Source organism: Schistocerca piceifrons, chromosome X (genome assembly GCF_021461385.2).
Source record: "Schistocerca piceifrons isolate TAMUIC-IGC-003096 chromosome X, iqSchPice1.1, whole genome shotgun sequence".
In the NCBI taxonomy this organism is placed as follows: Eukaryota; Metazoa; Arthropoda; class Insecta; order Orthoptera; family Acrididae; genus Schistocerca; species Schistocerca piceifrons.
Window position 1 is genome coordinate 260,602,920 of NC_060149.1, and position 14,520 is coordinate 260,617,439.

At 40.9% G+C, this 14,520-nt stretch overlaps 1 protein-coding gene across 1 annotated transcript in view; it reads right to left on the minus strand.

Annotated features, from left to right (window-relative positions):
• The window catches only part of LOC124722297 (gamma-tubulin complex component 3-like), a 196,228-nt gene that overhangs the window by 68,077 nt on the left and 113,631 nt on the right, over window positions 1-14,520 (minus strand). Inside the window, exon 8 of the mRNA XM_047247480.1 lies at window positions 7,780-7,984. Coding sequence (XP_047103436.1) covers window positions 7,780-7,984 — 205 coding nt within the window. The remainder of the gene's footprint in view (window positions 1-7,779; window positions 7,985-14,520) is intronic.

The following is a 14,520-nucleotide window of genomic DNA, read 5'->3' on the forward strand; positions in this document are numbered from 1 at the left end:
ACAGTGATAAGGTGTTGACACTGAGCAAAATCTGATGAGACAGCAGTCTCCAGGCAGACCAAGTTGTCAGACTTGGTGAAAAATACCCTGAGGCAGTCAAAAACCCTTAAGATCTGAGGTACCAACATAGGTGCCAGCTCATTAACACTAGCAAGTTGCAAAGAACATTAGTGAGGTTAATTGGATGACAGCTACCCATCTCAAGGGGATGCTTACCTGTTTTCAGTATTGGTGGTGGTGGTGGTGGTGGTGGTTAGCGTTTAACGTCCCGTCGACAACGAGGTCATTAGAGATGGAGCGCAAGCTCGGGTTAGGGAAGGATTGGGAAGGAAATCGGCCGTGCCCTTTCAAAGGAACCATCCCGGCATTTGCCTGAAGCGATTTAGGGAAATCACGGAAAACCTAAATCAGGATGGCTGGAGACGGGATTGAACCGTCGTCCTCCCGAATGCGAGTCCAGTGTGCTAACCACTGCGCCACCTCACTCGGTCTTTCAGTATTGGAGGATCATTCTTTCTCACCATTGAGATGGAAACATGCCCTCACTCCAGATACAGTTGAAAACGGCAAGGACATGGCATTGGGAATTCATCAATAGGTGTTTGAGCATTTGGCTGTGGATGCAGTCTGGCCCTGGACCCATGTCAGGGCAAAGTGCTAGGGCATTAAGGAATCCCCACTCACTGAATGGAGTGTTATATCGATCCAGAGGACATGTTGTGAAAGGTATGTGAATTCACTCCAACCCACAGTTTGAGACATGAAATGCAGGTTGATAATTCTTAGATGCAGAGGCTCAAGCATAATTCAGAGCAAATTTTTGGTAATATAATCTAGGTCAGTGCACACAACACTATTCTGGGAGGCCGTAACTGGTATCTGTAGAGATGTCTAACATTTTCCCGAACTTGCAAAGGAAGGGTGCGATTCAATGGTAGTAACATACCATTCTCAGCATTATTGTTCCTGTCATTTGATTAAGTGGCAGGCCTGGGCATGGAGATATTTAAAAGCAATGCAGTGCTCTATCAGTGGATGTTTGAGAGCCTGCCTGTTATCTCTAGTGGCCAGAGCGATTTCTGAAGTCAACCAAGGTGTTGTCTTCAGATAGGGGATCACTGAGTCCACTGATCATATAACGGCAGTGCTTGTGCTCTGGACAGCTCAATTGATACTTCTCTATGATAGTCTGCTGAGGATGAATGGAGAGACAAAGGGATCCTTGTCAGTACTGTATAGAGCCCATCTGAGTGAACACCCAGGCGAGAGAAGCTTAGTGATTGACAGGATAATCGGAAAACAGTCACTTGTCTATACCTCATCAAGGTCTCTCCAGTGAATTGAGGGGAAAAGACCTGGGCTGTAAATGTAAAGATTAATGGCTAAAAAGATCCATGTGCCACACTGAGGTGTGTGGGGTCATCGGTATTCAAGAGACAAAGATCAAGCTCCGCAAGTGAAGTTTCGACAGCTTTACTGTAGCCAGTGATTGTAGTCCATCCCAAAAAGTGTTGTGGGCATTGAAGTTATCCAAAATGAGGAATGTGGGATAGAGCAGAGAAATCATTGAAGACAATGTGTTCTTAGACACTTTGCCACTGGGAAGGGCACAGACATTACAGACAGTAAAATCACATGAACAACCATAGTCTCCAAAGTCTTATCAAGTGGACATGTTTGCTGTAGATGGAGTCCACAACATATGTGCAAACTCCACCAGATGCTCTGTCACAGGCAGCTCAATTCTTAAAATAGACCCAGGAGGGATTCACAATGCTGGGAGCTAAGTTTCCTGAAGTGCAATGCAGGAGACAGGTGGTCATCTGCTGCCATAATTTACAAGGATATGGCATCAGTACACATTGGTCCTGAAGCAGGTTGTATGGGGAGACCTGGTGCCAGAGGACCCACCAGGAACTCCACCTCAGTTAGCAATCAGAAACGTATATGGTCCAGTGGCAAAGGATCACTGGAACTACTACTACTACTACTACTACTACTTCTTTGACATCTTCTTCCTGTCCCTCTCTTCCTTGGATAATTTCAGTGTTCGCAAGGGCTTGTCTGTCATAGTTTCGGCCACAGGTTGTAGACCAACAGAATCCTGGGAGCCTGGTAGGCGAGTATCCCAAAGGACACCATCCTGGTGGGAGATGCCAGATGGGGGTGGTGCTTCTGTAGCCATAGGTTTGGGATCAAATTCCTCACTGGGTAGGGAGTTGATGCTGCTGAAGTGGGTGTGGGAAGAAACAGTAAGGAAGGGGTTCCCCAGCTACCAAGTGAGCGGGTGTAATCGAGCAGCCCCAAGTGCCTGGTTTTGAAGGAACAAAGAGCAGTGGTACCACTGCTAGACAGGATGACATCATCATTAGTGTAGCAAACTTTAATCATCATATGTACAGGATGTAAACAACCATATTTCTTTTTGACCTCCTCATACACAAGTCAGTTAAGGGTCTTGTACTCTTGAATTTTCTTTTCTATTTTGTAAGCACTGCAGGGGAGGGAGAACATGAGGTTGCACACTGCATTGATATATCACCACCTTAACCTTTTCAGACAATATGTCACCTTCAAAAATGAAAGTCCTAGTATCAACACTATTGTCCTTAGGTTACCACTGAACATGATGGACAAAATGCGTACCCTTTAACTACAAACTGGCACATAACTCATCAGCAGTCTGCAAAAGCAGGTTGCAGTGGGAGATGATACTAAGACTATTATGGACTAATAGCTATAGGAATTTCACCCACCTTGTTACAGGTGAGAGTACATGCAACTGAGCAGGGGATGTCATTTTAATCACAACAGTATCACTTTCCTTTTTTGAAGTTGTTGATAATTCACCAAGGCTGCCCTCAATGTGTTCAACATAGAATAATGGATTTGTGGCCAAAAATGAAATCCTGTCAGTCTTAGAGCAATTTAAGTATTGTGAGGAGTATTTCTCCATTTGTTTCTTACGCCTACATTCCCGTCACGGCATAGTCTGGGAAGGAAATATTGTGAGGTCATATCTCTCCATGTTGTAATAATCCTTTCCTTCAGAAGAGATTTCTGGGGCCATGCTGCCACCAGCAGCCACTTCATTTGCGAGTCATCCACCTTGGTGCCACCTACTCCAAATAGGGGCTCTCCCCAAGGGCACCACCAAGCCACATTAATGGCTACCTGGCCGGGTAACTGTTGCTCAGAGTCCCAATGCCCTAGCCATGATGGGCACATACTCCTTCTAACATGTGGGGAGTTTTCAGTACAGGCACCAATAGTGCAATCCCTGCATGGTTAGAAGGCTATAACTGTACAGGTACATAACGATGCCTCACAACAGAATGGCTGCTGTGTTAGGTTTGGGTCTATTACTTTTGCCAGAGAGGAAAAATACAGAGAAGCAAAAAGGTGGAACACACACCACATTTGGTGACTTTTGCCAATTGATATGCACTTCTGTAAAATTTGGAGGAGGAATGGTAAGGCAAACCAAACAACAGGACCATGCAGTGAAGGATGAAAAGTTGCGGGAAGTGCCAGAACACAAAAAAATGAGTGTCCAAAATCTTAAACCAAATCTAAGCATGGTCAGCACCAAGAAGACCATCCAATGGAAAGGCAAAGGAGGAGGAAGAATAGCAGACAGATGGACTTGCAGCAGGGAAAGGGGTGCTGTAAGGGTTAGGGCCCCATGTTGACCAAGCACGTACCTGTAAGAGGGATGAGAGCCTCCGGCAGCGAGTCCTGGTGCTTAAAACTGCTAAATCAGCTGATGATTCTGACTCATCGTATCTATTTCTACAAGTAAGTATGACCCAAGTTCACGGGCTTCCATGTTGCCAGCGTATCATGAAAGACACAAGTAGGTTAATCATTGCCCCCCCCCCCCCTACATTGAGTATGGCTTTTCTGTAATGTTAACAGGGTGCCTTTGGAACGTTCTCTCTTCTCGGCATCACATCGTCAGTTAAATACATTAAGAAAGTCCAGCCCTGTCCTCAAGTGTGATGGTGGCCGTAATGAGCTGATGCCCACATCGTGCAGCTGACTGCTGGACCTGCAACAAGCATGGCCACCTGGCTGTCTTATGTCAACAAGCAGCTTGCGGGCATCATGCTTGGCCAAAGAATGACAATGTAGGAGTCCACAATGTGAAGGCTGTGGATCATATGCCTCTTGTGCCCCTGCAAAAGTTCACTTCGACCTCGACACTGCTCGGCCAGTCCATGGAATTCCAGCTGGACACCAGTACTGCCATTTCTTTAATAAATGAGAACACATGTAGCCACCTGGGTTCACCTCTGCTGCAGTGGACCCAGTGCTGGGTCCTGTCTTCTTTGAGACCTGTCAACAGTGGCTAAGTACAAAAATGGTGATTGTGTACTAACCTTCTTAGTTGTGTGTTCCACTCCTGCTACTGACACTTCAGGCTTAGATGCCTTTACCAGTTTTCAGCACACTGTAGAGAAGCAATTTAATTTCGTGTCAGCCACGTTGCCTTTTTCTAATCCCTACACACTGTGCTTGAGGTACATAGAGGTGTTAAACCATTACTTGTGTGTGCATGTAACTTTACGTCTCATATTTCTCTGAAGTCTTCTATGGTGCCTAAATTTTGCTGAGCTTGCTCACTTCTAGTGGCAGTTAATGACGCTGCTCAGGCAGATCTTGCATGGTTCCAAGATCAAGCCAATATTTCCTCCAGTCAGTGAGCAACACCTATGGTGGTCATTAAAAAATTGAAGGGATTCTTATGCACTCATGGTTATTTGAAGTCTACTATTATTTCCCAGTCTGACGTTGATCTTTACCCCCTACCTCACCTGGAGGACTTGTCTAAACTGTCAGAGGGGCCAATATTATTTGAAGGTAGATTTAAAGACTGTATCTTCAAATGCCTCTTGATGATACTTTGAGAAGTTGCTGGTTTTACATATGCCATTCATCATATTCAGGTAAAATTGCTTATTGTGTGGGATTGCCCCACACCAACAATTTTCCAAAATTATTTAGAGCAATGGATTGATGATATTCCACACAGTGTTAATTATTTGGTCAATGTTGTTAAAGCACTGATACACATGGGACATTACAAGAATCTTTAATCCCATTTTCGAAGGCTCCAGGAGAATGAGCTATGCTGTCAGCTGGAAACGCAAAATTTTGTTGTCCACAGTTGCAAATACCTGGTACACATTCTTAGTCACAAGGATATGACACCCAAATGAGATCATGTTGATGCAATTATCAACATGCTAGCCCCCAGTAATTTCAACAGTTGCAATCATTTCTGCGAAAATTGCATACTATGCCAATTTCATTGCTCAAGTAGCATAAATCATGCACCCACTAAATCAGCTGTGCAAGGAGGACATTAAGTTTGTGTCATCAGCTGCCAGTCAACAGGCTTCTCAGCATCTTAAGGAAGGTCTTAAAACACTTCCATGTGTTGTGCCACATACAACATGTTTGCTGTTAATATTTGTGAAAGATGCATCTCACTAGGGCTTTGCAGTGTTTTTGTCACACAATTTGTTAGATGGTTCAGACTTCAACTGCCTTCACCTCCATTAAATGCTGTACAGTGTAACTACCTCCAAACTGAGGACTCTTAGCTATTATTTATGGAGTAAGAAGTTAAATGTATATTTTTGTGACAGCAAATTTCACTTCTTAACTGATCACAAACCTTGGATTTCCTTGTTCAGGCATCAGTATAAACTTTGGAAAAGTTTTATTAGCTGGTTATCACTATTAAATACGGTTTCATCCCACCGCCCAAAATGGTAATGCAGACAGCCTGTCCCATGGAAGGTTTTGTTAATGGTCCAGAAGGGGGGCATGCATATGTTTCTCATCAGCCCAACCCAAATTTTTCCAATTATTTTTCATTATGCTACTGGCTCAACACCTGACAGGATGTCTTAACATTCACCACAGAGGACTGACTGTTGGGTTGTTATTCTACCCTGCCCCCTGCTTCCAGGTCATCACCCCCCTCCCCCCCTGCACCCCCCTCACATCCTCCTGCTCCTTGATGCATCACATTGGGGATGACACACATGAAAGCATTGGCCAAGTGGCACATTCACTTGCCCAGCATTGATGCTAACATTAAATGCATGTCCCATTCCTCCAGTGCCTGCCCCCTCAATCAAGTATTCCCAGCACAACATTTTTCACTGTCACACTGCCCTGACCACCCTTGGGTGATGGTCAGCGTCAATTAAGCAGGGCCATTTGAGGGCACTGTGTTGTTGCTGGCGGTCACTTACATGTGGGGCAGCTGTGTCTTGGCTTGCATGTTAGGCTAGCATCCAAGGTGGGCTGTAGGAATCATTGTAGATCACAGGAGCCATCAGTTGTTCAATGTTGAGGCTGGGTATGTTCATCTGTTCCATCACTGCAACCAGTTCTGGCCACAGACACAGTCTTAATTGGTGCCCCTGTGCCTTGCCTCCACCTCTTACCCACAGACCAGACACCAGGGCTGCCTCCAGCCAGGTCTCTCGTCCTCTCTCTACACCTCCTCCACCAGGTTATGACCCTCTGCCTTTGGTGATATGTGGCTGGGTAAGTGAGGGGATCACAATTTCGAAATTTATAAAGACAGAACCACTCTCTCCGACCCAGCTATCCCTCACCCTGATTATCACACTGTGGGTGCACTGACATGTCTGTCACCCCTACAGTCTACAACTGGACTACCTGCCATACTCAGGCGTGAGCCGACAGTCTTAAATTCACTGACAAAGAGATAGTGCTCCACCCTCCATGTAGCATTGGTTGCTGCCATTAAGCTGTGTTAATTTTATGTTGTATGTTGTGTTGGGCTAAATTTTAGCCTGAAGAGAAGAAAAATTGGCAACAATAGACAAGAGTGATATTAGTGCCCCTTCCAGATAATTTATGAACTTGTTTGAAAAAATAGCAGAAGTGATGCTTCATGTTGAAAATGTATGAACTACAAGGGTTTGTTGGGAAAATTATGTTATAAAATATGCAATAACTTTTGTTTTCAGTGAGACAGTATCAAGATGTGTATGGTATACGGTTCGGTTTTTGGAAAATGTAACAATTTCCGGGGACTGTAGGTAGTTTGGGAGCTAACATCATAGCTTAAACTGCTGAGAGTTAAATGAGTAGTAAGAACATTTAAACTAAGGGTTTGAAACTCAAGTCCAATACAATTTATGAAAATTTTTATGTTTTTTGAAGTACATGCTTAAAAATTAATTTTCCACTACTTTAATTTACACACAATTCACACAATTTTTAAGTGTGTTGAAAAGTGTAAAAGTGTATTCTACTGTTGTCTGTGATGTAACATGCTGTAATTCATTACCCATCACTTTAGTGGTGTTGAAGGCTTCATTAAATAAACTTCATTTCATTGCCTGTTGAATCTAATGGACTGCAAGTAGGACACAAACCTTAGTCCCCACTGCCTACATGATCCACAACAAAGTTAAGATAAGAGATGACAAAGACTACTGCATCTACATCTAACATTGTGAGCAGCTGATCAACAGTGAGGTGAGAAGGCGGTGACATTCACTAGTATTAAACATTACATTTCATGGCATTAGTCATCAATTAACATATTTAAAAAGACAAATACTAATCTTACAAGATGCAGTAAGTGAGACAGTAGCTTGCGACTAAAATTGATAAATTGCAGAGCCAAACTATTAAAACATTTATTTAAATAATATTCTCATTTTATTAATAGCTATTCCACTATAAGAGCAACAGCTTTAAAAATACCTAATAAGAAAGACTTACTGTTCCTATGGGACCTACAACATTGTAGTCCAACGTGAACACTTCCCACCCGGTATCTCCTCCTGATATTTCTAGTAATCTCACTTCCAGTCTACTAAGAATATCTTCATCTTCATACTGGGCACTTGTAGAACGGACTGCAGATTCAAGAATTGCAGATAAATTGTGAGGAGACAATTGAGAAGCTGGCTTTGCCAACTCTGGCCTAAAACACAATGTGCAAGAAATCACGTAACTTTCTTATAGCCTGTGAATTTTGACAAGCATAAATAAATTACACATATGGAGATTATTTTTTTATTCATCACAGAACAAAGACAAGGGCAGTTTTGAAATATTTGTGACTTTCAAATGAGAGAGAATAGTCCTTAAACGACCAACTTATTTTTTCTATACTATCTTTCATCCACAAAGCATTGTTCTCTATTAATAGTTCTTTGACACAGTTTCGTAAAACAGTCATTGGTTTCACAGGATTTGTTGATTAACATTTTCCATTATTTTTGTTTTTGGAGGCAGGAGAGCCCTATCCAGTGGGCCTAAGCAAACTTAAAAAAGGATAAGTAATAAAAATAATATTAATGAGAACAACATTTCTATGAGCTGCTGATTTCCCAAGGATGAAGAGAGATGCAAAGACAGCATTCATTTCACAATGTATATTTTACTCTGCAAGAGATATCATCCTGTACTGAAACTTCCTGTGAGACAAAATCTATGGATCAGACTAAGACTCAAATTTGGACCCTTGATTGTCACCATGAATGCTCTCATTAAGCTCTTACTTCTGTTAGGTTATAAGAAAAAACATTAATACACAGTTCTCTCTCTCAGACTTCATGCCATTAGCTCTCCAATTAACATTTGTTTTTATTGAGAGATGGGCAATTAACTCTGTGCTCTCTCAAGTTGCTTAAAACAGGAACTCCAATTCTCATTTGCAGCCTTTGCTATACTGTAAGTCACGGGTGGGTAATCAGCGGCCTGCAGGCTGGATATGGCCCGTAACTGGTTTTTCAATTCAAGTCCACAGAACAACATTGTGGACGAGAAAGGGAGGTGCTTGAATGAAAATTGAAATGTGCTGATTTTAACAATGGCAGCAGGGACTGTATCTTGGTAAACAAACCAGATATCAGTTGTCATTTCATGCACAATATTGTGTACTCATTGTTTGTTTATTTCATGCAAGTGTTTCCATGCATTTTTACCGAATTTATTCACAAAAGGTCAGGCACTAAGAACAGAAAAGTAGATGCTGAATGTTTCCAGTCCCAGGGGAAATGGGCAGAGGATTATTTCTCTACCATCTAAACCTGTTTTCTTCTTGTGTGGTGAATTACCATCTGATGTGAAGGAATGTGATTTGAAAATGCACTTTCCCCACAAAAAACAATGCTCCTAAAGAGCTTACAGGGCAATTGCAGGAGACAAAATTAAAATATTAATTTCCAGTTTGGACAAGCAACAGCAAATATATGTCAAACTGAGGACACAGCAACAAATCGGTTAAAGCTAGTTTTATAGTGAGCAGAAAAATTATCAAGTTGTTTAAGTCTTTTGCTGAAAGTCGATTAATGATCAGTTGCATTCAAAGAATTTGCAGCCACTTTGGACGGAACCACTAATTTGTCTGACAAAGCTGTTAGCAGGTTTTGTTCATGGTGTAGCTGTGAAGTTCAGCATAGTGGAAGAACTATTAGCATTACAAGTATTAGAAGGAATCATCGTTGGTGAAAGTAGTTTGAGGAAAATAAGTTCAATCTGCAGCTGAGTTACCTCATTGGAGTTTGTTCTTTTGGAGTACCTAAGTTGGTTGGTGCCATTCATATTGGTGCATTAATCCATAACCATTTACATCACAGGTACTGTAGTTCTGACTATGTGCTAGGGGCTGTGTTGTTGCATTATGTGATGAGGTGGCCCATGAGCTTAAGTATGTGAATTAGGCCCTTGGGTCACACAAAGGTTGCCCATGCCTGATGTAAGTACACGAACAGCAAAAAATAATATGGTAACTATTTTGTAAAAATCTTCACAGGTTTCCATGCTTAGTTTTCAGGATCTTTTGGCTGAGTACATTCCAGCCACTGTCCAGCAATATATAATCACTCCTAAGTGGTTGATGGCAGCATTATAATAAATTCACCACATCAATTACGTCTGATCCACTGCTTTCATGAGGAACCCATTGTGCTTGCTTGTACCTTGTGATGACATGTTTGTCACAATGAAACATCAGGAGGCTGAAATGTGTACAGCAAACATGAAGTACAAACAATAACAACGCATCAGTAACATTGGGGATGGAAGTGTAGGGATGCCATCAGTCATCCATTCAAAACAGTTTAGTTGGCACAACATTACTGCCAATGGCAGTCGCCCATCTGATCAGATGGTGCTTATTACCACGAGCACCCTCTCATGAGGTGACACCTAGCAGAATCCTTCATACAGTCTGGACCAGGGCCATTCTGAGCTTGTAACTCTGTCATAGTTCTGACACAATAGACACACTCTTTGGTCAGTCTATTGGTTTGGTTCTCACTATGGTCTTGGTTTACAGGTGTTTCCTTTGAGTGTTTCGCAATTACCCAAGAGTGTGTGTCTTCAAACGTGCAGCAATTACAACAAATACTAATCAAAACTGTTTGGAGTTATCAAGAGCTAATGGCAGCGAAGTTATAGGGAGTTCAAGTGTTAGAAAATGCAACAGGGATGTCTTTCATGCAATCAGTGTCTACAGTGTTCCAACCTTTTAATGAACCAAGTGAAAAGTGGGATGTTTACCAACGATTATGGCAGTTACATTTTATGGCTTGTTAAAATTCTGAATTACTAAGACAAAAGACCATGTTCTTGTTGAGATATCCTCAAACTGCATCAGATCATGCAGAAAATAGAGCCACTAATGAATGTTGTGGAACATCAGTTGCCTATAATACTTTCTTTTATTATAAGAACATATTTCAACAACAGAGAGGGTTATTGCAGCCACATTAAAATTCTGGTGGTGGAAAAAGACCCCAATACATCTTATGCAGTCTAGGCTACCAAACTACACAAATTAAGTAAGAACTGCAATTTTAAATGTGTGTACAGGCAGAACTACACTAACTCTATAACCATGGATGATATAGTGTAGTAGTAGTAGTAAACCTTTCTTTGCTAGTCCCCATTTTTGTATCTCTGATAGTACTAAAATGCTCCAACTGTCCATTGGTTCCACAGTATTGGTGATTTACAAACTAGAGAAGTAACAACAGCATAAAATTTATAAAGCAGAGTTACAGTGAAATAAACCAATAATAATTATGTTACCAAATAAATGTAAACATTTTATGAACATATTTTTAAAACCACTACTGCCTACCACCCACCATGAAACCTAAAACATCCACTAGTGAGCAGCAGGGACCAGGTTGACTAGCAATGATACAGTGCATCTAAGAGCGACCCCCCCCCCCCCCCCCCGCCATCCCTGAAGTCAGGAGCCATGCACTGAGGAAATTGTATCTTTCTCTGATGGAAGTAATGTGAACAGCTCAAAGCTATGAAACTGACCATGCAGTCCAGAGTTTGTTTACAATAGAAGACGACTTCAAGGCAGTTAGTTCTCCAGCACTGGTCATGTGGGATGTCATACCACTTCTGGCAGGGCCATGAAATATGCCACAGGTGTGGCAAAAGGGGTCACATTTAGGAGGTATGTTTTAGCAGCTCGGCCACAAACACGCTTCATGTCGTGGAAATGAACCAACAGAGAGAAATCTACAGAAGTGCAGACTTCTCGGAATACAGGCCAGCAAATGTAATTACATACATTCATAGATAAGCACTCATAGATAAGCATTTAGGCTACTCCATGACACTGGTGCTTCCATGTTCTTGTTAAACAAACACTCCTAACTTAAGTGTATCCAAATTTTGAGGCAGAAGTGAGACAAAGCTTTGGGACTATGGACTCATCATGTGCCTTTGCTAGGAAATTTGCTTCCAGTAGCTTATCCCAAAATTCAAAACATTTTTTGGGTTTAATCTTTCTATGCCTTAGGGTTTGCAGTTCATGAAACAGTACACACCACACAGTATGAAGGACCTTGTGCCATCCTAAAGACTAGGTAATAGATATGCTCATATTTTCTCTCCTGGGTTAGAGAACCTGACTGATTTCAAAGCTTGTGTCACTTAAGCAATGACTTCTCTTTGCTTCTTGAAAGTTCACCTGGCTGTAAAGGATGCTCTCAAAATAGAACTGGAGAGACTCATTCATGAAGATGTGTGAATACTTATTTCCCATAGTCAAAGGGCCACTCCACTGATAACAGTACCCAAGCCCAACAGCACTTCGACTTAGTGGGGACTTTAAAGCGATAAACACATAAGCTAAAATGGAAGTATAACCCCTACCAACCATGGATGAACTCTGTAAAATTAAGCCATGGCACCTTACTACATAAAATTACCCTCACAGACATATTTTCAAATTCCCTTGGATGCAGCATCACAAGCATGCTTAGTGCTCAATATGCCAAATGGCCTCTGCCATTGCAATCTGTTAGTCTTGGAAGGACAGCCCCTGCCATGTTCCAGCATTTTATGCATCAACGCATTACAAATTGTGTCTTATACCTCTATGATATCTTTGTTGTAGGCATAACTCCTGAGGACCACCTTCACAACCTCAGACTCTTGTTGCAGAGGCAGGCATCAAAAGTACTCATATGCAATATGTGCAAGTGTTCTTTCACATGACCATTCTTGACATACTTTGTATTCTAATTCTCAGCCAACTGACTCAAATCAAAGGAATGTTATGTTTTTGTGGTAGACAATGTACAACTACCCACAGGTGTAATGTGGTATTCCCAAGAATAAGCAGCTTTTACTCAGATAATACTTGGCAGAAATCAAACCTGCATTTGGATCGGACTTCTGTAACACTTTTGCAGAAAGGTGTGCAGTATACTGCTGCATCCATTTTCAATAAGCTACCATTCAAATTCAAAAATCTTAGCAGTAATCCATGTGCTTTCAAATAGAAACTGGAGAGTTTCCTCATGGGTAACTCCTCCTATTCTGTCGAGGAGTTCCTTGAAAAATTAAGTTGATTCTTCTTGTATTATTGATTGCATTTACTTGAACTTAGGTACTGACTCTTTTTTTCAGTTCATAAACATTTTATTTTTATCTGTTATTACTTTTATGTTGTAATTTTATGTACTGGAATGTTCCATGACCTTTGAGATTTGCTCTCCAATTTGGTCCTATGGAACTTGATGTGTAATCAAAAAAATAAATAAATTCCACAACACTTGTTAATCACAACACAGTGCAATTAAAATGTTCATTAGTTTAGGTTACTGAAATCACTCTCGTGTCTTTAATGTTTGAAGATCTTGAGTTTTGTGGATATTGTTCACACATTTTTGCACACACAATGTGCATAGTTGTGGTTTTACTCAACACCAGCGGTGCACCCAATGAAAGTCTTAATCATGAGCTTGCTAACTATGAGCTGTCAATTTGTTGACAGACATAAGAATAAACTGTTATTTCATAAATTACATTATACTTTGAAAATTGGCTAAGCTGGATTTTACTGTTTTGGATAAACTACCACAATTTATGAGATTTTGGTTTATAGAAAACGAAGCTGGTCAGAAATTTAGAAAAATACCTGGTCACCATTATTCATGTGATGTGAATCCTGTTATTTACATGTGTAAGGACCATACTGAATATCACAGTAAATTACATGAAATTATTAATTAGTGCTGTATGTCATACTGCAGAGAAAAATTAAAGAACAAAAATGGGATGTTCATGTAAGATCAATGCCTCTATCTCCCATTCATATCCATTGTTCTAAACTTAGTTTATACTGCTCCCAACTCATTATCAATTTTCAATTTTTGGAGGACATGACATAATCATCTTATCAGAGTGTGTTCACTTCCTTTCACAATCACAAATTCAAAACCTTTAACATTATAAGTGTTTCATCAACAAGCTTCAGCACACAACTACACCAAGTGTCCTGCGAGGAATGGTCAACATTCATTGGGATGGAAAATGCGTGCCTCAGGAACTATGAGCATTTCATCTTTGACACTATGAAACAAATCTTTTATACTGCAAGCTCTTTGTTTTCCATATTCTAAGAGGTCGTAGTATGGACCAAAATGAGAAAAATATGTTCGGTAAACATGGGCTCTGAAGTGCACAAGCTATGAGCTCTTGTTCATCTTCACTACTGTGAAACACACCTTTTCTACTGAACAAGAGCCTGTAACTCTTGAGGTATGTATTTTAGAGTCCATGTTTACTAGACTTATGTTCTGAATGATCCTTCTTTTCATACCCCTGAATATTGACCACTACTCCCGGAACTCCTTGTATTTGTCTATAGGCTGAAAGCAAACATATGGATAACTTCCAAATAAAGAAAGATAAGTAATATTTTTATTCTACATTATAGCACCAGCATTTGTATGTCTCATATGCCTTATTGCTAACATTACTACACTTCTTTAGTGATGCAGTGAACTTTAGCGGGCAGTTCCTCACCCACCACTGGAGTTTCTGACTTATTTATAACCCATGAACATTCACATTTTCTGTCAAAAGATACAGATGAATTTAAACTAAAAAAAGAAATGAAAAGAAACTTACTTTTATATTGTTATGCAAGTGACAGCATGCACTACCTGAAGCTTTGTTTGTTATAAAAAGGTACAG